This window comes from Dermochelys coriacea, chromosome 1 (genome assembly GCF_009764565.3).
Source record: "Dermochelys coriacea isolate rDerCor1 chromosome 1, rDerCor1.pri.v4, whole genome shotgun sequence".
NCBI lineage: Eukaryota > Metazoa > Chordata > Testudines > Dermochelyidae > Dermochelys > Dermochelys coriacea.
In genome coordinates, this window is record NC_050068.2 from 140,318,393 (window position 1) to 140,343,280 (window position 24,888).

The window sequence follows — 24,888 nt, forward strand, 5'->3', positions numbered from 1 at the left end:
TAAAGTTTACAAGGAAACAAAATATAATATGACAATGAATTAATATTCATTTCTTTAACAGTATCTTTAACATTCTTTAACAGTGTGATGGTTAGGGCTTGTCTACAGTGGGAACTTATTCCAGAATAAGGTAAGGTGTGAATTTAAAGCACTAAAGCTTTTCTGGAGTAACTACCTCTGGGAACATTCTTATCCTGGATTAAGAATACTCCCCCCACTGTATCTTAACCTGCTTCCAAATATAAATTTCTTTTGCTATACAACTCTAGGGGAATTCAATATTTTTTTTTAAATGGTGTGCTATCACAATTACCATAGATTTTGGAGGAGTTTGTATAGTAATAAAGCAAAGGTGTGATGGAAACACACTAATGAGTTTATTGTAACATATGAGTCACATCTGAGAGGCAGCAGAAAAAGCAAGAACATGATTAAGTCTTTGCAGGATCAGAACTTAAGATTGTAAACTCCTCAAGGCAGCAACTACGTCTGTATTCATATTTCACAGTATCAAGTACAACACTGGTGCTTAAACAAGAACAGTGGCACAGAAACAAAAAGCTAACTCAAAGAATGAAACACCTGGTATACTGGAAGTTAATTTGTTCAAGAGGAGGAACATTTTTATTTTACTGTTTATTGATTCACAAGGGTGAAATTGACCAGAGAAATGGTTTTTTAAACAGGATTAACCATGCAAAATTCACCAATAGAAGACTGATTAAATTTTTCTTCTGAGCAACTGGTCACAAACTGGGCCAAAAACATACAAGAAAGAGGTAAGGGAATACTAGCTCACAGCTTTTAGGCTGTAAGATAAATACCTTATTCAGTTGTAGTGCTGGAAATATTCTAAATTTTGCGTGCATCCAGCAGTATTTCTATTCTAATATTAATTCTTACATATATTTTGTACTTATTTTACATTCGAGGCCAAATAAACATTGCTTTAATTTAAGATATCTGGACTCAGATGTGTATAGTGTTATTTTGGGAATACCTCTTGGGTAACCCATTAAGGGGGAGAACTGACCTCAGACCTTTAGGAGATGGAAACAGAAGAGCAAACTGTCTGAGCACTTTTCATATTGCTGAAAAAATCCTAGAGAAGCAGGAGCCTTGAGGTTTGTTATTACATTATACATTATTCATATGCATTATCTGAATTTACACTGAAAGGTCAGAGAAGGTATTTGTTTTGAGTATCTTGTGCAGACTCTCAGGTTCTTCCTAATTCTCATTTTTAATTCTCAACTTTCTTGAAAATAGCAGTTTTCATGTACTACTTTTTATTGCAGTTGTCCATAATTAGATCACATTTCAATTAATTTACAAATATCTTGTTCACTAAAATTTTGTACATTATTTCAACCAATCTAAAATACCCTATAACCAGTTGTAACTATAGTAGTTATGCAGTTGTATCATTTGGGCATTTGAATTTACAAACCATCACATATGAACTCCCCCTAGGAAATTTTCAGTCATGGCACCTCTGATGTAGTTTACAGTAAAGACTGACATAAAGGCTGTAAATTCTTACTATGTATTAATGGTCTCCTTACAGTTAATATACAATATTTCTGTAGCTATATTAATTTGCACTGATAAAAAGTTAATTAGAAAATACATTTCTCAAATTTAACTAGTTTTCCCATCATCAGAATGGTAGTTCCAACTACATTTTAAGATACCTAAGATTCTCTGCTTGTTTATTATCTAACTAATCAAATTCAAATCAGGAACAGTTTGCTCTGGCACACTGAAGCCAAGTCTGGTGTACAAAACTTATTTCCCCAGGTTGAGATTTTAAAGGAATCTTTGTGACAAAGATATACATCCACAACATAGTCTCTTCCTATGGATTCCTTATTAAAAGGATCTATGAAAAACAATTTTACTGAGATAATTACTGGCTCTTAATGCAACAGATTAATAAGGAAGCAGTTTAAAAATAATTTGGTTTTGTGAACATTGTTACTGAAAATGCTTAATATGCCTGAATTCATAGTTAGTCTTCCTAGAGGAATTCTGAGACACACATTGCCTATGAAATTTTTAATAGCTTAGACAGTAATCCTCTTGTCAGAAGATCAGTACATACATTTCAGATATTAGTTTTCTTGGAGAGAACAAATAAAACTACAGGAAATGCACTGGAGTCCATCATGCTTTATTATAACATTCAAAGTATCAGCCCAGTAAAGCTGTTGTCTAACAGAACAGAACAGTCTAATACCAGCTGTAAGCAAGATACAGTTGCTCTTGAGCAGTAACAAATTTAATATAATCCCTCCTCTTTCCACAATGCTAGACATTCCATCTGATGTCATTTTAACAATCACTTGTGCATACAAACAAGTGGTGACAATATTCCTCAGACTCTACCAAAATAAGCATTTTAAAAAAAAAAATTATGACAAGTTTATAAAAAAACCAGTCATGAAAATTTTATATAAATTCTAGGTCGGGGAGAAAAGGAAGGAAAAAGAGCTCGAAAGTAGTATAACGATGGTCAACATTTCACATTAACAAGAATAACCATTAACCACATCCTAGTTCTGCCTCCAGTCTAATTTTTGGATTTTAAGAAATATTTTTATATTTTGATTTATTTACATATTTTTAATTCCTAGTTTGGGTCACATAACCCGACAATGAAGTTAGAAGTTCTGTTCATTTAATATCTTAAATGAATATGGAAAGTAGCTGGTGGCTTTACATTAATTACTGTTCGATGCTTGCTTGTATACTTTCCACCTGAACTGTGAACTACTGTAGCAATATGTACTACAGGTTGAGCTTCTTTAGTCCAGCACCCTTGGGACCTGACCACTGCCGAACAAGAGGATTTGCTGAACCAATATTGTAGCGAGCGAGTCTCTTTTTGTTTTAATCTCGCCAAGCGAATAAACAAAACAACGCTTGCAACGCCGCCTAGCCAAGGCTTACTGGCTCTCTTCATAACAAAGCATTAGCGTTGTTGCACAATTTTACTGTATTGGCACAAGGAAATAAATTGATAAAGCATAAAAAACATGAAAAAATCATGCCGGACCATGGATGTTGCCGGACCAGAGAGTGCCAGACTCGAGAGGTTCAACCTGTACAACAGAATAGTCATGTTACTCACAATTTCTCTTCTTTGTTAGACAAAGCATTAAAGGTTTGCAGAAAATGCAATAAGTTTACTGGTCAATAAAATTATAATTTTGTTTATGTTGATGAGAAAACATTAATATAATCTGGTATTAATATTTGAGTGTATGTGTAAAAACATTTTGAATACCCTTTTTCCCCCTCCATATTCTAGAGATTAATCTAACAAAAACACTCAACTGCCCATTTGCCCTAATTAAAAAAAGAAAAAAAGGCTCCTGAAGATTTTCTGATGAGCCTTTCAACAGCCCTTCTGCTGACTTTTTGTGCTGCTGTTTTGAAGTGACATTTAAATGAAAAAAATTGGGATGAATAATGTATATTCATAACACAAGACATTTAGTAACATCATAGTGGGGTGCAGGCATCATTAATCAAAGACTGACATATTACTTTTACTGTACTGCATGTTTTATTACAGCATTGCAAATGGGTGAAGTGAAAATAGATGTAGATGAGATTTTTGGAACTCTTCCATCCTAAATGTCCTATGTAAAAGCTTGCCATTTTATCTTAAGCTGCCTTTCAAGAGTTCTGTAAAGCTTTAAGTTTCTACATTAACTGCTGCACGGATTTCTAATGTTTATACAACTGTCTTGTAAGTGTAAGCATCTCTATTGGTTAAAGTAACTTGCTTGATTTGGTGACAGATTCTTAGCAAGACCAAAGCAAAAGAGTACACTGATTTTTTTTTTTATATTCCGTATGTAATTAGAACGATGACGGCACAAGAAAATATTTAATTGAACATGAGTAAATTAGTAAACAATAACTACATAAATCTGTAATTTAACCATCACACAATTTCTGGCAAGTCAAAACACAGAAAATGTCCCTTTATGAAAAAAAAAAAAAAACATGTAAATATCTTTTTTTCTCCAGTGCATTCACAATCAATTCACAATGATTAAGCAAGTTATTTTTTTTTCCTAAGCAGCAAGATGTCAAATAAAACTAACAAGCTTGTAATTCATTTAGTGAAAAAGTGGTTACTAACTTTTCATAATTGTTATTCTTTGAGACGGGTTGCACGTGTCCGTTCCACTGTTGGTGTGCATGCGCCCCCTGCACAGTTGTTGAAAGTTTTTCCCTGGGTGGTTCCTGTCCGGGCAGCTTGAGCGTCATCTGCTGCTGCACTCTGCTGGCATCAGTATAAAGGGCCCAGCTGATCCCAAGCCTCCTCAATGCCTTCTTTCCAGGAACTCCGACGTAGAGGGGTAGGGAGGATGGATCGTGGAATGGACATGTGCAACATATCTCTAACAGTTATAAAAGGTTAGTAACCATTTTTTCTTCTTCGAGTGACTACACATGTGTATTCCACTCTTGGCAACGTCCAAGCAGTAGTATAGGTGGAGGAATCAGAGTTCATGTGAACAACTGTAGAACAGCTCAACGAAAGTTGGCATCATCTCTAGAGTACTGGGTGATGGTGTAATGGCAGGAGAAAGTGTGCACTGATGACCAGGTTGCTGCTTTACAAACGTCCTGGATAGAGATCTGAACTAGTAATACTTTTGAGGATGATTGCGATCTTGTGGAATCGGCAGTCGGTTTGACTTGTGGTGAAATACCTGCCAGATCATAACAAGCGCAGATCAAGAAATTATCCAAGACAAAATTCTTTGAGAGGAGCCTGGAAGACCTTTCTTTCTGTTTGCTAGAGCCACAATCAGTCTGACAGACCAACAAAATGGTTTGGGTCTGTCTAAGTAGAATGAGAAAGCCTAACATCCAATGTGTGTAGCCATTGCTCATCAACATTTGCATGTGGTTTTAGGAAAAAAACAGGTAAGTAAATTGACTGACTTATGAAAATCTGAAAACTACTTTCAAGATACACCCTCATCTGGGCTGTAAGTAAATCTTATCTTTAAAGAAGACTATATATGGTGGTTCAGATGTGAGGGCACGCAGTTCAGAGACCCTTCTGGCAGAAGTGATAGCAATTAGGAAAACCACCTTCCAAGAAAGGCATAGTAAGGAGCACACTGTTAAAAGGCTCAAATGTTAGTCCCATTAAAGCCTGGACAAGACCAAGCTCACATCTCAAGGGTGAATGGGTTCCCTTAATTGAGGGTAACACCTTTCTTTAAGGAATCTGATGGTCATGTCACCCAAAAAAAAAAAAGCGTTATCCATGTGAGGGTGGAAAGCTGGTATTGCTGCCAAGTGAAGTTTGATAGAGGAAATTGCTAAGCCCTGTTGTTTCAGGTGCAGCAGACAGACTCCAGTTTGACAATCTCAGAGAGAACAGCTTCCATTTTGATAGGTAGTCAGCCCTGATGGAGAGGAGTGTTTTTTTTTTTGTTTTTTTTTTTTTAAACTACTTCTTCCAAGTAGCCCGTTTTCTGAGATTTTGCCATGGAACTTCCAGGCCATTAGATGAAGGGACTGCAGGTTTGGGTGGAGCAGCTGACTGTGGTTTTGGGAGATGAGATTCAACTGCAGCAGGAATGAGACTGGAGATGCCACTGAGAGGTCCAGTACAGTGGAGAACCAGTGTTGGCATGGCCACACTGGGGTATTAATATAACCTAAGCATGGTTGGCACTTGACTTTTAGTAGCACTCTGGGTAGGAGTGGGAAAAGAAGGTATCTGTGATTGAGCCCAAACCCTGGTCTTGAAGGGGGCAGAACTGGTGACATTTTCTGTTTGACTTCTTTGCAAATAGGTCTATTTGGGGAGTCTTCCACTGCTGAAAAATGCACCTGGCTACCTCTGGGCGAAGAGACTACTCATGACGACTCAAAAATGACCTGCTCAGGCAGTCTACTGGCTTGTTTTGCATCCCTGGAAGGTGAGAGGCTTCAAGGTTGATTGAATGGGCTACGCAAAATTCACACAGGTGAACTGCTTCCTAACAAAAGAGGGGTGAGTGAGCTCCTCCCTGTCTACTGAAGTAAAACATAGCTGCAGTGTTGCCTGTAAGAACGAACAGGTTTCTCCCTCTCATATGAGGAAGGAAAGCCTGACAGGCAAGATGAATCGCCCAGAGTTCTCTGACGTTGATATGAAGAGAGCTCCTTCAAAGGACCAAAGACCCTGAGTTCAGAGGCATGAGGTCCCCAACCCTACAGCCGAGAGTCATTGAGCGTTGAGGGCAGATGAAGAGGACACTACACAAACATTGAGAGGGTCCAACCACCAATTCAGGGAAATTAGAATTCATGCAGGAACCATGTGCATCCAGCTGAAGATGGCTTAGCAAGTACACCGAGATCAGCCATATTTGGAGGCATCTGAGGTGCAGTCTCATGTTGTACTACATATGTGCATGAAGCCATATGCCCTAGGAGCTTCATGCAGTTTGGGACTGTTTTGACTGGAGGAAGCTTCAGGTGTGTCACTAGAAATTGGAATCTTGACTGGGAAGGATGCTCTGGCCTGGGCAGAGTGCAACACCATCCATATAAACTCTATACTGCGTACTGGGCACAGCGAAGACTTGTCTGCATTGATCTATTGGTCTACGGCCTTGAATGCTGACTGAATGAGTCAAACGCTGGATATAACCTGGGCTTTGGAGTGACCCCTGACTAGCCAGTCATCCAGATAAGGGTAGACCTGCACTCCTAGTTTCCTCAGGAACTCTGCTTAGCTATACATTTTGCAAACACTCAAGGAGCTGCAGGGAAGCTGAAAGGAAGCACCACTAACTGGTAACGTGAGTGCTTCGCTGCAAACCTAAACAACTTTCTGTGCCTGTGGTATACTGACACGACAGTAAGTGTCTCTTAAATCAAGGTCAGCTTACCAGTCTCCAGACAGGGAATGCTGGATGCCAGGTTGACCATACAGAACTTTCTCTTTGACATAGTTGTTAAGCTGATGCAGGTCTAGAATAGGTCTGAGACTTCCCTTTGCTTCTGGGGCTAGAAAACAACAGGAGCAGAAACCCTTCCCTCTTAAATTCTGTGGAACCTCCTCTTTCTCACTCATCTGAAGGAGAGATGGAACCTCCTGCACCACAAGTTCTTCATGAGAGGGGTCCCTGAAAAGGGAAGGGGAGGTAGAAATAATCTGAAGGGTGTATCTCACTTTTCCAGTGCTCAACACCCTGCAGTCTGTGGTAATACAGGCCCAAGCACTGAGAAAAAAGGGAAAAGTGAGAACAGCTCTGAGAATGGGCAACGTTGGACCCAACCTCCAGTTAGGAAGGTGACTCTCCTTCCTCTCACCACAGAAGCGCAGTTCCAGACCGTGCTAGTGATCAGTGCCGAGCTGGAGAGGCCCACAGAAAAGCAAGCACCATGGGTTTTCCTTTTGACAGTACTGAAGGACCACCCATCAGGTGTACACGAGGCTGGCACGGTACTGAGTGCTGTAGTGTTTTTGTTGGGTTGATGCACCAATAGCATCAACTCTCGTACTGCCAGAGATACCAGCACCAACAGGGTCAAGAGTTCCCTGGCAGCCGCAAGTACCTCTGGTGTGATCAGTATCAAGATAATGTTGGTACAGTGCGGTGATGTGGACATGGGAGGAATCATAGAATATCAGGGTTGGAAGGGACCCCAGAAGGTCATCTAGTCCAACCCCCTGGACGCTCCTTTTGGCTCTGGACTCAGCAAAACCTGCCTACATGTGGGGTCAATGATGCCATTTTCTGCAGTACCAAAGCAGAGGAGTGCTTAGACTTAGACCACACACTATTCTTAATCCTATGCCTACCAGACTTCAATGCCAAGGATCTTGCCCGTTCAACAGTCTCCTTCTTATACCTCTTCTTAGGCACAGGGGATGGTGAATGGTACTGGGACTCCGGCACATAGGAAACACACTCCTTACTGATGCTCAGGCACTTGGTGCCAAGTCTGACCAAACTGGCTCAAATGGAAGTCTGAAGGCCACCTCCAGGAGTAGAAAATCTTTAGCCTTATGCAAGGCTTTAAGTCCCTGCAAATTTTGCAATTGTCTCCGATATGAGCTTCCCCAAGGCACTTTAAACAACTGGAGTGCACGTCGCTCATGGACATAACCTTATTGCAGGAAACAAAGGGCTAGAATCTCAGTGATCAAGGCATTCCTTGAAACTGAAATTGAATGAAACTCTCAGACTCTCAAAACCTAACTCATCTCTAACAACATGATAACCACTAACTTATTTACAATAAAATACAAGAGAACACTCCACTCAAAATCCAGAAGAGAGACCCTGGGTCTTTCACCTGCACAAATATGGAAGTGAAGAACTCTCAAGCATTCCAGGAATAGGCAGTTCTAGTGGAGTTTAGTGGATAACTTTGGTTTCCTTTGTCTTTGCAGTATGAGAGCTCTCTGCAAGCATCATGGAATAGTGTTTAGATTAGGTGAAGAGCTGCCTACCTCCATGATTAAGTAACAGAAGTAACAGTTTCCATCCCTCTCATGTCTGACCCCCAAAACATTCAGGACTTTAAAGATGAAGACCAACACCATTCCTTGTCTTTGGAAGGGAACAGTTCAGACACTTGAGACCAAGTGTTGTGCACACAAGAAAAAAGGTACTGGATCCACAATGGAGCAGCTCTAAAGCAAGCTGCAAGTACTGTGCCAACAGCTGGGCATTCTTTAGACATTGCAGCACATCACTGGAAAATCTGTTAGGTCTGAATTGGGAGACTGAAAGAGATCTGAGAATTTCTGCTCTCAGAAAACTTATTAACAACTGTTAGCTTGCTAACCCTATTTCCTCCAAAACAACATATGGGACCATGACAAAATATCTAGGGTCTGTCAATTTATATTTTATGGTGAGAGAAATGAGATATGGATGGCCATAACAGGCACATCTGAAGCTGCATGCTGACCCAGTTCTGGACACAGGATTACATCCTAGAGTTTGTATGTGAACAGCAAGCATTGCTGACAGGCTGACCAAAGAATGATCAGAGGAGAGAACTGTTTTAATGAGATGTTATTCACTCTTCTTTTTCTCTCTGCAACTCAGAAGAAATTCCTTTGTTGAGATTACAGGTGATTACTATTGTAATTTCACACAGATCTCTCGTACACAATTTCCATACCCAGATGTGGCCCTCAGGCCAAAATATTTGCCCTCCCCTGCGCTAAAGGAAGGTGTTGAATGTTAACGAGTTTTTGGAACATATTCCCCTCCAATCCACTTTTGGTCAAGGTGAACAGACAGCAGTGGCCAATCCCAGTGAGTTATGTTGCTATCAGACCTCAATAGGCAAACGCAAAGGACAAGCTGAAAGACCAAAGTGGAGACATGAGCTGTTGTTGGTAACAGACATTTAAAAAACTATTAGATTAATATTGTAATGCTAGAAAGGACATTTGTGATCAATTAGTCTGATCTCTGGCAACAGTCCATAGATTTTCACCAAGTGATACCTGAATCAAGCCCATTACTTCTGGCTGAGCTAGAGCATGTATTTTAGAAAGACACCCAATCTTGATACAACATTTAAAATGATGACAAATCCACCACACCCCTTGGTAAGTTTTTCCAAATGTTATTTATCCTCACTTAAAAACTGGCACTTTAATTCTAGTCTGAATTTGTCCAGCTTCTGCTTCCCCCCAACTGATCTTGTTATGCCCCTTTCTGCTACATTAAAGTAGCATCTACTATCTGAAATATATTCCATGTGTAGGTACTTATAAACTTTGATCCAATCACCTCTTAACCATTTCTTTGATGAGCTAAACAGACTTTGATGATTAGTCTCTCATTGTAAAGCAGGTTTTTCAGATAAGAAATTATTCTTGTCTCTCTCTTCTGAATCCTTTCCAATTTTCAGCATCCTTTTTTGAAGTGTTGACAGTAGCACTAGACACAGTATTCCAGTAATGGTTCACTAATACTGTATACAGTAGCAATACCACCTACCTACTTCTAATATTTTCCTGTTTATACATACAAGAATCACATTTGCTCTCTTAACCACTGCACCATGTGCTCATGTTTAGAGGGTTTATTCACCATGACCTAAAGGTCCTTTTCTGAGTCACTGTTTTCCAAAACACAGTCTCCCATCTTGTCAGTGTGACCTACATTCTTTGTTTCTAGATGTACAACCTTGTATTTATCTATTAAAATTCAGGTTTAAGTAAGACTAGCTTATAGTGTGAATCATATGGCTCTCTAAAACTGAGAAGACAGTTACACTCCATTAATTTGTCTCATCTGCAAACATTACCAACAATATTGTTTTCTTCCAGATCATTGATAAATATATTGAATATCAATGAGGCAAGTACAGATCCCCATGGGTTTACTATATGGGTGATGTTGGTGGCCTGTGAAACACAGGAGATCAGACTAGAAAAACTGGTGGCCTCTTCTGGCCTTAAATCCTTACTAGAATCTCTTCCATTGGATGATTCCCCATTTAAAATTGTATTGAATTCTGAAATCTATTAGTTGAGACAGCTTTTAAAATCCAATTGATACAGGCTACATTTATTTTGTAGAGTGCTAGTTTTTAAATTAGAATGTCTGGATCACAATTAGGGAATCCTTACTTTATTTTTGCAGATCCAATATCCATTTCTATGTAAATGGGAACCAGAAACCAGACATTGAGACTGAGCTCCTCTGCTGATTTGGTTTCCAACAAAAACAAAAAAGGAGGTCAGATTTACAAACATGTAGTACATTTTTTTTTTATAAGAACTCTCAACTTTCTATAAAAACAAAAGATAAAAGACCAGTACTCAAATGAAAAATTTCATAACTAAATATGAGTTAAACTATTTCTGCAGAGTTGAAAACTTACCTTTTCCCCCATAGCACTTATTAATAGTTCCTGCCATGAAGAGCAACAGTTTGTTATTGTAATGTACACTGTACTTATCGGTCAATGTTTTTTTTTTTTATTAAAAGTAACATTACTAGAGTTAGTCAAGCATGAAGCGTTACTCTGTGTTTGGAAGTGTTATCTGGGCAGCCATAAAGGATAGAAACTGTTTTTGTACAGGAAAGCTCAGATTTTGTGAAAGGTAATAGCAGAAAAAAGTTTTACTCACTCTGGACAAATGGATTTTTTCAAGTCTTATGAGTATTCATTAACAGAAAAGATATGAATGAAACTATATAATGGTAACTATATGAAAAGAGAAGCATTGTGGGAAGTTATCTGGGTCTGTTGCAAGCATGGCTGGAAGTTTCCTCTGACTATTCATTTTAGACCCTGAATGCATTTACCAATTACAGTTCAGTTGGACATTACTACATCTGGCAAAGTTCTGTGATTTATACTGAAAATATACTATATGAAATTTCTAATAGAAAAATAATATAGGGAATAATTCTGACATCATTTAGTACATTTAAAGTGTCTGTTAATGAAGATACATAATAATAATGTTCTGGTACCCCACTGTTAAGGGCAGTAATCCTACAGGATGATATCAAGCGATTTTAAAAGGATGACTCAATATTGGCACAGCTCCCTGACTCATACATAATTTCCTTTTCCTCCCCTCCCTTAAGTCAGGAAGTCTCCTAGATGCATTTACTTTCTGTAACTTGCTATGAATGTCAGGACAAATCACTTCAGTGCTATCTAGAAAACTAAAATATCCCCCTAAACAAAACTTTGTAAAAGCAAAAAAGCTGTACAAAATGCAAACCAGTCATCTTTTATCTGATATGCCAGGGTTTAAGAAATGTTTTTCGCATTAAAAACAAAATTAAAATGCTTATAGTGTGGTAACACTGTTACATGTGTTTTTAAAATAGCAATCACACTCCAGATAACCCTCTAAACTTCATTAAATACAAATATTGCCTTTCAGAATATTTTAATAGCCTAAGAACATTTCAGAGCTTCTTGAGGCTTTAGAAAAATGTTTGTAAGGTACAATATGCTATAAAGTGTCTGTCTAGTTTAAAATGATAGTCAACTGAAGTTTGGCCCAAAATTTCAATTCTGAACAGAAAAAGTTTATAAAACTGACAATTAAAAACTGTTCATACAATTTTTTCTATAAATTCATTAAAAACAGCTGCTTCTGAAGTAAACCATGTTTGAAATGCCAACACTGTAAACACTGTAGTACTTAAAAGCTGAAAGTGAAATTTACTATAAACAAAAGTAAAACAGACAGAATATCAGTTCAGTCAAAGGTATTACATAGGTCCCCCCATTCACCCATGTATCTGAGAGAAGCAAAAAAAGAAGAATGTAGATTTACTTCAACTTTAATAATCAATTATAAATGAAGATATTTGTTTAGAATGTATTATTTAAGTTTGTTCCCCTTTAAAAATATGGAAAGAAAGGGAGGTAAAGCTTTTAAAATATTAGGTACAATCAATGCCAAATGTACACCAAGATAATCTGTGTGTTTCCACAGTAGGGCTTTATATTTTTGCCTGAGAAAAGAACAGTTTCCCACACTTTCAAATAGAGGGTTTTTTAAATATACATTTTTTTTTACCTACCAGTGCATGTTGGTAGCCAAATAAACTAACTATTTATATTCTAGTTCTTCTCTCTCTGGGTATCCTGTTTCCTTTCCCCTCCCAGCCTTACACAATCATTATACTGGCTTTGATTTGAGATCAATGAAGGAGCTGAGCTTTCAGGCTGCTATGTCTACGTGTTTATATTATGCCAGCCAGCATGGCGCTTTGCTCCATGCCCTAGCTACTGTTTCAATGGCCTCAGCAGAGAAGAAGTTGAGGACCCTTCTCATTAGGCTGAACTCTGCCCACTCCTTTCACATTGCTGAAGGCCAGAGAAGGTGGCAGTCTCAAGAGTTCCTCCTGCCCCACATCAGCTTAATGGTGAGGATATAAGACTGGTCTAAACTCAGAGTGGGGGGAAATGGATCTAAGTTATGCAACTTCAGCTACGTGAATAACGTAGCTGAAGTCAACATACTTAGATTGACTTACTGTGGCCTCTTCACCATGGTGAGTCAACTGCTGCCTCTCCCCCACTGACTCCACCTGCGCCTCTCGCGGCAGTGGAGTACAGGAGTCGATGGGAGAGCGCTCAGGGATTCATAGATACCAAGGTCAGAAGGGACCATTCTGATCATCTAGTCCGACCTCCTGCACAGCGCAGGCCACAGAATCTCACCCACCCACTCCTATGAAAAATCTCACCTATGTCTGAGCTATTGAAGTCCTTAAATCATGGTTTAAAGACAAAGGAGCAGAGAAGCCTCCCTCAAGTCAACCATGCCCCATGCTACAGAGGAAGGCGAAAAACCTTCAGGGCCTCTCCAATCTGCCCTGGAGGAAAATTCCTTCCCGACCCCAAATATGGCGATCAGCTAAACCCTGAGCATATGGGCAAGATTCACCAGCCAGATACTACAGAAAATTCTTTCCTGGGTAACTCAGATCCCATCCATCTAATATCCCATCTCAGGGGATTAGGCCTATTTACCCTGAATATTTTGATTTATCACATCTAGATTAGACGTGATGAATCAACCCCCACTGGATCAATCGCTGACTGCTGATCCGTTGGGTAGTGTAGACATACCTATAGATAAGGCCCTCTGGTCAACTATCTGGTTCCAGCAGTGCTGGGAGAGATGAACTCTAAAGATGCTTATTCCCTCAAAGTTCTTTTGGTCTCCAGACTTTCCGACTGAAGTGCAGAGACAGGGAGAAGGAAGAGGTAACTAAGTTCCCCAGGTATAGCAGCAGGGTGAAATCCCACTGCTAAGGGTAAAGTAGAATTGCAGGAGCAGTTGTAAAACTGTACAAGTCCTATGATCATCTAGTTAATCTAGGTATTATTCATAAAAAAACACCCTATATTACATTTTAAAACTACATATTTTTCTTTTGACCAAACAATAAAAAATTATCTCATGAACTAGACTGTGGATGTCAGCATAGGAAAAAAACCACTAAGGGTATAACTTGCATTTCCTAGTGATTTCAATGCAAAGTTCACAAATTTTGATCCTATCTTTGTGAGCACTTTCAGTGAAAGCAGGTAAACATATTTTCTATTAAAAAAGAGAAATTCAACGGCCAGTGAAGTTAGAAAAATTTCTTGAACATGTGCAGTACCCAAAAATTTAGAGAAAAATGGAGGGAGTATCAACCCGATGACAGAACAACAATATTTTATTTAGAGTCGACTGCTGCTGACACCACACACAAACAATTTCTATTTTTATTAATTTGAACTAAAATTTATCATGCCTGAGCAACAGTATATACACAGTGGTCTGGTCAAATGAATCATATTACAAATTCCTCTATGGAATATTTCAAAGCCCTCAGAACTTCAAATATATAGCAATGCTGCTAAAAAAAGTAGCAAGTCAATCTTGATCAATTTTCTGTTTATCAATTCCATGCAATTTTGCATTTTTAAAAACATTTTAAAAAGTAATACCAGCATCCTAAGACGCATGAGCAATTCTTCAAACTGAAAAATGCTTAGACTCATTGGAGGACCAGTTAGGCAATATGAAAATTCATTTTTGAGCTTCAGAGATAAGAAAATTATAAATGTTATTGTATGTATTTACTTAGAAATACTGCATATATCTTTGTAACTAGAAAATTCTGTGTAGGAGAAAACAATTGTGTGCCTAGAAGGTTCTGTTAAACTATGTAAAAAAAGAAATATCAAAAATGCACAATTTGTTAAAGTTAAAAATTGCTGTCTTTGGTACCTTTTAAATTGAGCTAGGCATATAATCTCTTAAAATCTTAGCTATAATGCAAGCGAAAAAGTGTCATTTTTCCTAATAAGCGGTCGGCTACTAGCTTCTTAATATTTAAAAGGAAGATATTTAATGTCATTTATAAACTAAAATTCTTTGAGTTATATTCCAAGATATGTTAAACTGCATTTGTATAGTACTTTGCAAAAATATCAAAAGTTAACTACTAAGTATTAAGTTTAAAACAAACCTGGAATTTGACCCAGAAAATTGTAAAATATGCTGTTAACAGTCAAAAATATTCCTGAAGAAATGCTACTCCAAACTTAAGTTTAATAGAAGATGAAGGTTTCCACTAGGTTTTAAAAAATATATGAACTGAATACATAAATAATTAATTTAGAAACATCAGAAGTTTACGAGTTAGTTCAAACATAGATGTAGTTCACAGAGCAGTAAATATCACAATCCACCTTAAAAATTATCAGTTTAACTACAGTTTGCACAATGCAAAACTTTTGTTTAATTATTTTAAATTAGAAAACAAACTTACCCGAATAGAGCGAATACGTAGAGCCAGAAACTTAAACATGGCTAAGAAACCATGATGTTTAAATTTTCTGACTGAGTGATCCTAAGTTTAACAGGGAAGACCAAACCCTAATGTTCTTGCTGCTACTAGCTGTTTCAGCAATTAGAAAATTTCCTGTCAGGCGAGTCAGATACTGTTAGAAAAACGAGGCCTGATTTCCCCTTCCCTCCCTTTCCCCCGCCCCCTGTGGTAAAGAAAGAAAAAAACGGAAGGCAGTAGTATTCATGTAGCTAATAGTGTGGAGATCAGCACAGGAAGCTTACTAAGTAGACTGACAGCAAAATGCTGTTGCAGATGTTAAGATGTTATTTATTCCTGGTTCCCCCCTCACAAAAAAAACACAAAACAAAAAAAAGCCTCTCAGAAAATAAAATTGCTGAACAACATTCTAACTGTTAAGCCAAACAGGAATACTAATTTAAGTTTATCGTGTGATATTTGTATTTTATATGAGTTTTTGTCTGAACATTCAACTAAGGAGTATTTTAAAGGTATAGAAAATCAATATTTTTTAGCTTCCTTTCCAAGGGAATGCAGTGTGCTTATACAGTTTATTTATAATCATTTACTCATGCATGCAAAGGGTTGGAGAAGGAAATTCACCTAGGTGAGGAGGGCCATGTGCAAGGCCCTCTGTACCACGTAAGTGCTGTGTAGGGGCTGCACAGCCATGCACTAGACCTGTCCACTCTTTACATGTTGCAGAAAAGGTCTCTGTACCACCACAATACGGAAGACAACACTGGGGTCAAGCCAGGGGTAGGGCTGCATGTACTCATTTATTTGAATCTAATGACCGAATGCAATTGGTTGGCTTCTCGACAAACATTATCCTTTAAAGAGAATATCATGCAGTTTTTACCTATTTAACCAGTTTAAAATATATTTTTTAAATTGCTCCCCCGACATCTGGCCTAGCAGCTATGTCTAAGGCACAGTGCTTGATAAAAGTAAGTTACTCCACGCTGTTGCCTTGCAGGTCTCAGATATTGGGACATCTGAGCCAGACAAAAGTCGCTTGAGTTCTGGTGCAGCAGGCATTGATGTTCAGTACCAGCCAACTAGTAACACAAACTTGCACTGCGTGATCCTGTCACAGTCACAGTCTCAGTCAGGCAGGACTCTAGTGTGTGTAGCATCTCTCCACCCCGAGGGCACGATATCACCAGGGCAAAAAGCCTCCTGGGCTTCAGCACTTCCTGTATCTGACCTCAGATCATTCAGCAGCACCCAGTTCACACCATGAGCTTCCCACAGTGAGTCCACCTGGAAGGGACACTGGGGAAGACTTACACGAACCAAAGAGGCCATCCATCCCAACTTTGCAGTCAGCAGTGACTCTCAGCCAGCATTGTAAAACAGAAGGGTTTATTAGTTGACGGGATCACAGTGTAGAACAGAGCTTAAGTACAGAAATCAGGAACGTTCAGCGAAGTCCACCTTGGACGGATACAGACCCTAGAGACCAGGGCTCTCCCTGAGTCCCAAACCAGGACACTGCCTAGCTTTCTGCAGCCAGCCTCAGTCAGGACCTGCTGCCCCGCCTCCTTCCTTTGTCTCTTTCCTGGGCAAACAAGTCACCTGACCTGCACCTCTAATTTTGTTCTCCAACACTTCCAGCTGATTCTTGCAGAGGAGGGGGCCCAACCATCAGTTGCCAGGATACAGTGTCGGCCATTCTCTGTGCCCAGGCAATCGTCAGTCACGCCTGCCCTCTAGGGGTCTCTGCAACGATCACACACTCTTATCCCACCACCAGCATAGGGGAAACTGAGGTACACACACAGTATTCAGACAAAACATTAAGAACGTTCCCACTTCGTCATAGATCCATTTTGAGATTCTTTGTGAGGAGCTAGTTGGCCTTCTGAATGCCCTAGTTTAACCAGAAAGAGACAGTACAACAGCTTTGTCCTTACAGTGAAGTATGGTTAATACAGCCAAAGCAGCAAGATACAATTAAGCAGAGGTATAAGGACTTCCATCTGCTGGTTTACAGGCTTTTTAATACAAGAAGTATTTGACTTTTCATGTTGGTCTCAAAGTCTAAATTTATTACTAGGATCTGAGGAGCTTTTGCACCTCTTAAAAAGATGATAAAAGCACAAAAAGAACCAGTGATGCTGACTTTCATAGGAGTATTATATTAGGATGCATCAGTAAGATGAAATATGCTGCAATACTTCTTTACTTTCATATATGTCATTAATATGTCTGACACACATGTACACCTAGAGAGCTATTACAGATTTCATCTATTCTAGAAATGCAATATTATGATATTAAATACTAAATATAGTCTCTCCCCAAAAGAAGGATTACTTACCTGTACAGTAACTGGAGTTTTTACATGTTTTAACACTATGGCCGCTCCACTATACGACGTGCTAGTGCCAGTGCCCAGGCACTCCCGACTGGAGATTTTAGCCAGTAGTGTCCACAGCTCTGTGGCTGTACCCTACTCTCTCTTGTGCTCTGGTGGGAGGGTATATTGGAAGAGGAGGACCAGCCATTTCTCAAGTTCCTTCTCAACTACAAAGTCCAAAGAGACTCTGCAGCAGAAGGGAAGGAGAGTAGGTGCTGGAGCACCCACACAGACAAAAGATCTCTAAGAACATCTCAAAGAACTTCATTTACTATACAGGTAAGTAACCTCTCTTTCTTCTTCGAGTTATGGTTCCTCTGGGTGCCCTACCATAGCAAACCCCAAGCAGTATCTTCATTTGGATGCAGGTACTGAGGAGGCAGATCCAGCACAGACCTGAGAACAGTGTCACCAAAGGCCATATGCCTCCTGTAAGCAGGTATGATAGTGCAGTGACGGAAGAATATGTGAATAGAGTACCAGGTCACATCCCTGCAAATGTCCATTATGTATACATCTTTAAGGACTATCAAGACAGATTGGTCCCTGGTGTAATGTGCAGTCACTCTAGAAAGGGGATGCACCTCAAAATCTTTGTAATAAGCTTGAATACACATTGAAACACACTTAGAAAGTCTGAGTAGAAATCAGTTGTCTTGTCATTCTCTCAGTGAAGGAGATGAAGAGTCTGGGGGAAGCCCTGAAAGGCCCAGTTCTCTTGAAATAGAAGGCAAGGGTCCTTCTTAAGTCCAGGGAATGGAGCCTAGGCTCCTCCCTCAAAGGATGAGGGTAAAAGGACGATTTGGGTAAAATACTGGTCGTCAAATGTCCTGATTGATATGGATTTCTGAGGAGACCTTAGGTAGGAAGCAAGAATGGGGGCACAAGGTCACCCACAGAAAGTCATATGAGGAATGTCAGCCATGAGTGTCTCATGGGAGAGGAGCCTGGGTTGTACTGGGGGCCTAAACAGAGGTCCATGGGAACCTGGGAACCCACCAAGGATGATGGGAAAGTATGGTCTGTGCGCTCCATGTGTATTCAAGCTGAGGATGGCATGAGACGGTGCAGAAGTATGGTCAAGGGCATTTTGTGGCTGCGACCCAAAAATGGCAATTCTAGAGCATGGGCTGAATAAGGCTTTTTAGAGAAGTCCCTGCTCCTAGAGGAGTCCTTAGGTCTAGAAGTCTTCGCTTCTGGTACCCATGATGGTGCTGATCAGGTTGATTTGCTAAAAGAGTTCTCATCGTGGGGTATGCTAGAAGTCTTCCTGATGGGGGGGGGGAGGGTGGAAAATGTGTCACCAGGTCACAGACAGAGCAACTAACTTGCCTGTTGAGGCTCTCCAAAGATCTCCATTACATTACAGCTTGCATTGACTTCTCCAGGAGGAAAAGTTTCAGCCTCATTGCCCTTGTTCTCTGGGTGGGTTTGGAAAAAGACCACCACACAGATGATCATCCAAGAATGTGTCCTTCCTCACAACACCTCAGGCATTAAGAGTGACCATTTTTAATGGGTAAGGAAATGTCATATGAGACCTCTTAAATCCTGGTTTCTTGGCTTCTGCCATGATCCCAGTGCCCCTAAAAGAAAGAGGGAGAGGGTGGCTAGGCTAACTGACTGTCTAAATATGCTAAATAAATAAATAATTAAGTATTACAGGCCAATGGGCAAAAGGAAATTTAATTATTTTAACTAACACCAATACAGCTAATAACCAAGATAACCTAATTGCACAAGGCACAAGGTAAGGGAACACCGCCAATGGTTTGATCTCACAGCCAAGGCAGTACGAAGGAAGTGAGGGGTGGCTGGGCCTGCTCTATCTTTTATGCCCCTGGGTGAGGCTGCAAGGGTACTTAGAATGCAGACAAGGTCTGATGGTCACTTCTAGCCAAAAAGAATCTGATCTCACATGCACATGTACATCGACAATGAAATTTGTTGTTTACATTCTTGATATTAGCTGATGCTGTAACCTGCAGAGCACCTACTAGCTCAATGTCAATCTCTGCAATCAGCTAACACCATCAACATTCTTAACTACTGCACTGAATCATTTTAGCAAAAAACAGCTGTTGTGCTTTCTTCACTGACATTGGGTATAATGGGTGCTGTAAATTTTATAATATAATATAATATAAAATAATTTTCAGAATTTCTGGGGTGACAGAATCCAGGAATTCACCCATCTCCCTTTCTAAAGTCAGTCACCTTTGCCTTTGTCCAAAAGGGGGCAAAAGAAAGATGCATCCCTTCCCTATTAGCAAAAGCCACCTAGTACCAAATGCCACATCTGTGCCCTTTCCAGTTGTCAGAGCAACTGGTTTTCCCCTGACTTCTACAAGATACAGCTTTGTGCCTTCCATAGAGAAACCTGCATCACACTAAAAATACTGGGAGCACTGTACAAACAGCTGAATTTAGTACTGAAATTAACACAAGGGACACTGTACTGAACCAGTGGGTCAGCAAGAAAGCTTTTCCTCAAAAATATAGATCCATGACAAACAATTTAGGTCTAACGAACACAGGGCTTACACTATGAGACTTACAGCCAGCTCTTAGTATTTGAGTGACCTTTAACAATGTACCACAAAATAAAGCTTACATTTGCAATCTTTTACTTACAGTTTGCTGATTAATCTCTTCTTCTCCCATAGGTTCATCCATAATTTGCTGTCCATTCTACAATAAACATAGCAAATAGACAGCAAGTTACTAAAATGGTTGAATTCAGTTAAAAAGCAGAAAAACATTTCTTTGGGTGCTTACATGACCCCCATCACTATAGCATTATGAGCATTTTAGACTCTAAAACCCAGAGAAGTTCAACTGTATGATACATGGTGATCCCCTTCAAAAAGGTAAGTATATTGTGGATAGCACAGAGCAACACCCAAACTTCAATCTGCATACAGTACCACACTAGTCCAAATGAGTCCCACAATGAGAGTTATTCAGCACAAATAAAACTCCCTTTCCCAAGACCAATCATATGTATCAAGCCACTATCATCACTGTCAAAGATTCCACAAAATAATTATTTTTGCAGTTTGGATTGTAATAATAAAAAGCCACAAGCAGGAATGGATAAATTCATGTTTTGTTTTTTTTTAATAGGACAATGATGATCAGGCTTGAAGGTCAGGGCCCTACTTATTAATACTTCATGCTTTCAAGAGCATATGCAACCAATTTCTCTCTCTTTATATTAAGTGCAACACAGTTCTCATCATACTGTTGCTCATCTTGGTCACTGGGCACAGTTAGAAAGGGGTTAGTTCATTATTTTCAGTTCTCTTGTAGACAGACAGCTCTAGTGTCTCTGTTACTTATGAAGCAGCAATAGACAAACTAAAAATGATTCTGTTGTTCAGAACTCTTTGACCAGCTGCAAAACTATCAAAAAGCATGTTACTTTATGCTGCTGGAGAAAGCCCAAAGCAGAAGCAGCTACCAGAGTTAACGTATGACAACTCCTCTTCCCCCAACTAACATACCCCCTGCAAAGAAAGAAAAAAAAAATACAGGTGAAGAATGAGGTGGCAGAGACCTCTTTCCTTTCCCCAATGCCACACAGCTGCCAGCATGCTTTGGAGGGGGTTAAGGAACTGAGGAGACCTTTCCTTTCACTGCTGCCAGGAGGTTCTGAAAAGGAGAAATGGCAGCTGGGCTAGAGAAATGCTTCAAATTTTGACAGACATCTATGCCACTCAAAGCAGAAGTTATCAAGCAGGATCCACCGACTGCCATCTACTAGAAATTCCAGTTCTCACTGTTCTATTCCAGGGCTAAGTTTACCATTAGGATTATGATGTCGACCCTTAATGATGGATCCTTTGCCTTACTTGTCTAGATTTTTTTCTGGCTATTAGATATAGTCCTTTATTCATAACACAAGAACTAGGGGGTCACCAAAAAAAAAATTAATAGGCAGCAGGTTTAAAACAAAAGAAGGAAGTATTTCTTCACACAATGCACAGTCAATCTGTGGAACTCCTTGCCAAAGGATTTGGTGAAGGCCAATGCTGTAACAGAAGGCCAAGAACATAACAGGGTTCAAAAAAGAACTAGATAAATTCATGGAGGATAGGTCCATCAATGGCGTCCCTAGCCTCTGTTTGCCAGAAGCTAGGAATGGGCGACAGCGGATGGATCACTTGAGGATTACCTGTTTTGTTCATTTCCTCTGAACCACATGGCATGGGCCACTGTCGGAAGATAGGATACTGGGCTTGATGGACCTTGGGTCTGACCCAGCATGAGCATTCTTATGTTCCTTCAACTAGCAAGTTGTTTGGTAGTTCTTTCAAGCATTATCCTGGATGGAATATGGATTGTGAGGACAATCTTCCTCTTATGAAGTTTCCCTTCTGGATTCCAATATTTGATTATACTAAACATAATGGGTCTTTGAGTCTCAGATAACCCTCAATTCTCTTAAGTTTCCCACTACATGACTTTGGCTCAAAGACAGACACAATAGGTTGGATTTATGCCGTTCTCAGCAAGGATGTGGCATGTCAGAACATGAAGCTGTGTGGACTCTATGAAATGGATGCACCAGACCTGATAAGATACTCATAGATTTCATCAATGTATTCAGAGAACGTCAGTGTACTCATTATTTCCTAGAAGCTCTTCTCCAGTTATGTTAAGCAATTATCTGACCAAGATGATATCAGGTAATTATCTGAGATAGTGCTGTTAATTAATATTCATTTAATCACACTGCTTGATAGTTGTTCACAATTCAAGTCAATGATCTATTAGAAAACAGAAACTTAAAGATAGTTTGAATAATTGTGGGGGTTTCTTTTGCTGTCTCTATGGACCATATTAGTGCAAAGTACTACATGCACACACTTGTAAAGATGTTAAAAACATTATCAGCAGTAAGTAAACTGACAAAGCACCGGGCTTACAATGGTGGGTATCCAACATAGGAAATGAGCATCTTCACAATTATTTGATTAACCTCTATGGACAAACTGCTGAGACTGTCTATCTGCTTCCCATATGCTGCAAAAATTGACATGTTTAAATAGCGGATTAAAACTCAATGATATTAATTGTTGAGGTTTTTACTGTTTGTATGAAGAGGTGAAGGATTAAGTGTTAGGAGGCAAGCATGATTTTTAAAGTTTTTGGTGATGCTCTCTTCTCCAGGAAATCAAAATAGCGCATCTCAGAGGAGCTGAAGAAGGGGGAGGAGTAAAAGGACACCCCTGAGAAGATCAGCCCATTATATGGATTTTCAAAAGTTGATCATTTACAGCTCCTGAGAGGGACAGCTCCTAAAAATCAAGGTGAGTGGGGGGGCTCTTTTAGTCATGTCCTCATTATAATTAAAAGTAATTTGCTAATTCATTCCTTTAAACTATGTTCTCCCCCCTTCCATTCCCTGGCCAGAGCATGAGCAAGCCACGGCATACGGTGCCAGCCTAGATTAAGATGCCAAGAAACAGGTTTGGCCTAGAGAGAAAAGTGTTCAGGTACAGAGGCAGGGATTACCATATTGCCTTTTTGTTAATAAGAACTTCTAGGGAAGGCTCATCCCTCACATCAGACTTGATGGGAAATATTGTACCTTTGCAGTTTCCACAAAGCTATCTGGTGCAAGCATCTAGAGGAAGAGCGCACAGGACAAAGAAGAGGTTTGTCACCTTGCTGACCTGCTAGGATAGAGAATGACTGAAATACCTGGGCTTATTACCTTACTTTGATTTAAAAAACTAGAATAATATAAAATTAACATAGCACACATTAAAGGGACTAAAAGCTAGCTAACTGATAGGTCTAAAAATGTAATTATAACCAGGGAGTCATCACTGAGTGGGTACGTTTCTAGTGGGCTCCTGCAGAGATTGGTTCTTAGCCCTATGCTATTTAACATTTTTATCAATTACCTATGAGAAAATATAACATCACTGATAAAGCTTGCAGATGACACAAAAATTGGGGGAGAGGTAAATAATGAAGAGGACAGGTCACTGAGTCAGAGTGATTTGGATCACCTGGTAAGATGGACATAAGCAAGCAACATGTGATTTAATACGACTAGAATCAAAGAATATAGCCATACTTATGTGATGAGGGACACAACCCTGGGAAGCGGAGACTGAAAAAGAACTGGGGGGAGAAGAGAGTGAATAATTAGCTAACATGAGCTCTCAGTGCGACACTATGGCCAAAAGAGTTAATGTGATCCTGGGATGCACATATAGAGAAATCTTGAGTAGGAGCAGAGAGGTTATTTCATCTCTGTATTTGGCACTGGTGTGACTGCTGCTGGAATACTGTGTCCAGTTCTGTAGCCATAATTTGAGAAGAATGCTGATAAACTGGATAGTGTTCACAGAAGAACCTAGAGAATGATTAAAAGATTAGAAAACATGCCTTATAGTGATTGACTCAAGGAGCTCAATCTATTGAGTTTAAATAAAAGATTGAGTGACTTGATTACAATCTATAAGTACATACACATGAGGAATAAATATCTAATAATGAGCTCTTCAGTCCAACAGAGAAACGTTTAACAATCCAATGGCTAGAAGCTGAAGCTAGACAACTTCAGACTGGAAATAAGGGATAGATTTTTAACAGTGAGGGTAACTAAGCACTGGAACTTCCCCGTCACGGATCATTTTTAAATCAAAATTGGATGCTTTTCTTAAAGATATGCCCTAGGAATTATTCTGGGGAAGTTTTAAGGCTTGTGTTATACTCCAAAACCAGAGAGGACCAATGTGATAACATACTCTGTCTTCCTATGTTATCACATTGGTCCTCTCTGGTCTTGGACTATTGAGATGTTGAAAGCCTTATGAAAGGAGAATTCACGTTGCTGTGCTAACCATCAATACTGGTGGTCTATATTTTTGTTTCAATGGCTTAGGCTTTTCATCCTCTCCTTGAAGGATATGAAGAATTATCCTCCTATTTAAGATGCGTTTAAGGTGCCTGTAGTGTATTTAGACTTTTCATGTTTAAAAGCTGCCGAGTAAGATTCTTGGCAGAGGAGGATTGCACCTCTATTGCTGTCCCTGTACATACTACTGCAGCTGGAACAACAGAATGAAACAACCCTTTTTATTATATCAGGAACTGATATTTGTTGCTAGAGCTACAGCTAGGAAAGCTATGTATTCATTCTAGCTCATATGAGAT

At 39.4% G+C, this 24,888-nt stretch overlaps 1 protein-coding gene across 5 annotated transcripts in view; it reads right to left on the reverse strand.

The window, feature by feature from the left end:
• Positions 1-24,888, reverse strand: part of RPS6KA3 (ribosomal protein S6 kinase A3) — a 132,658-nt gene that overhangs the window by 102,033 nt on the left and 5,737 nt on the right. For 4 of the 5 annotated variants that reach the window (XM_043504731.1, XM_038398566.2, XM_038398557.2 and 1 more), the window contains exon 2: positions 20,347-20,403. In XM_043504731.1, coding sequence (XP_043360666.1) covers positions 20,347-20,403 — 57 coding nt within the window. Of the gene's footprint in view, positions 1-15,308; positions 15,363-20,346; positions 20,404-24,888 lie in introns of those variants that run through there. The other variant, XM_043504730.1, reaches the window with a different exon arrangement.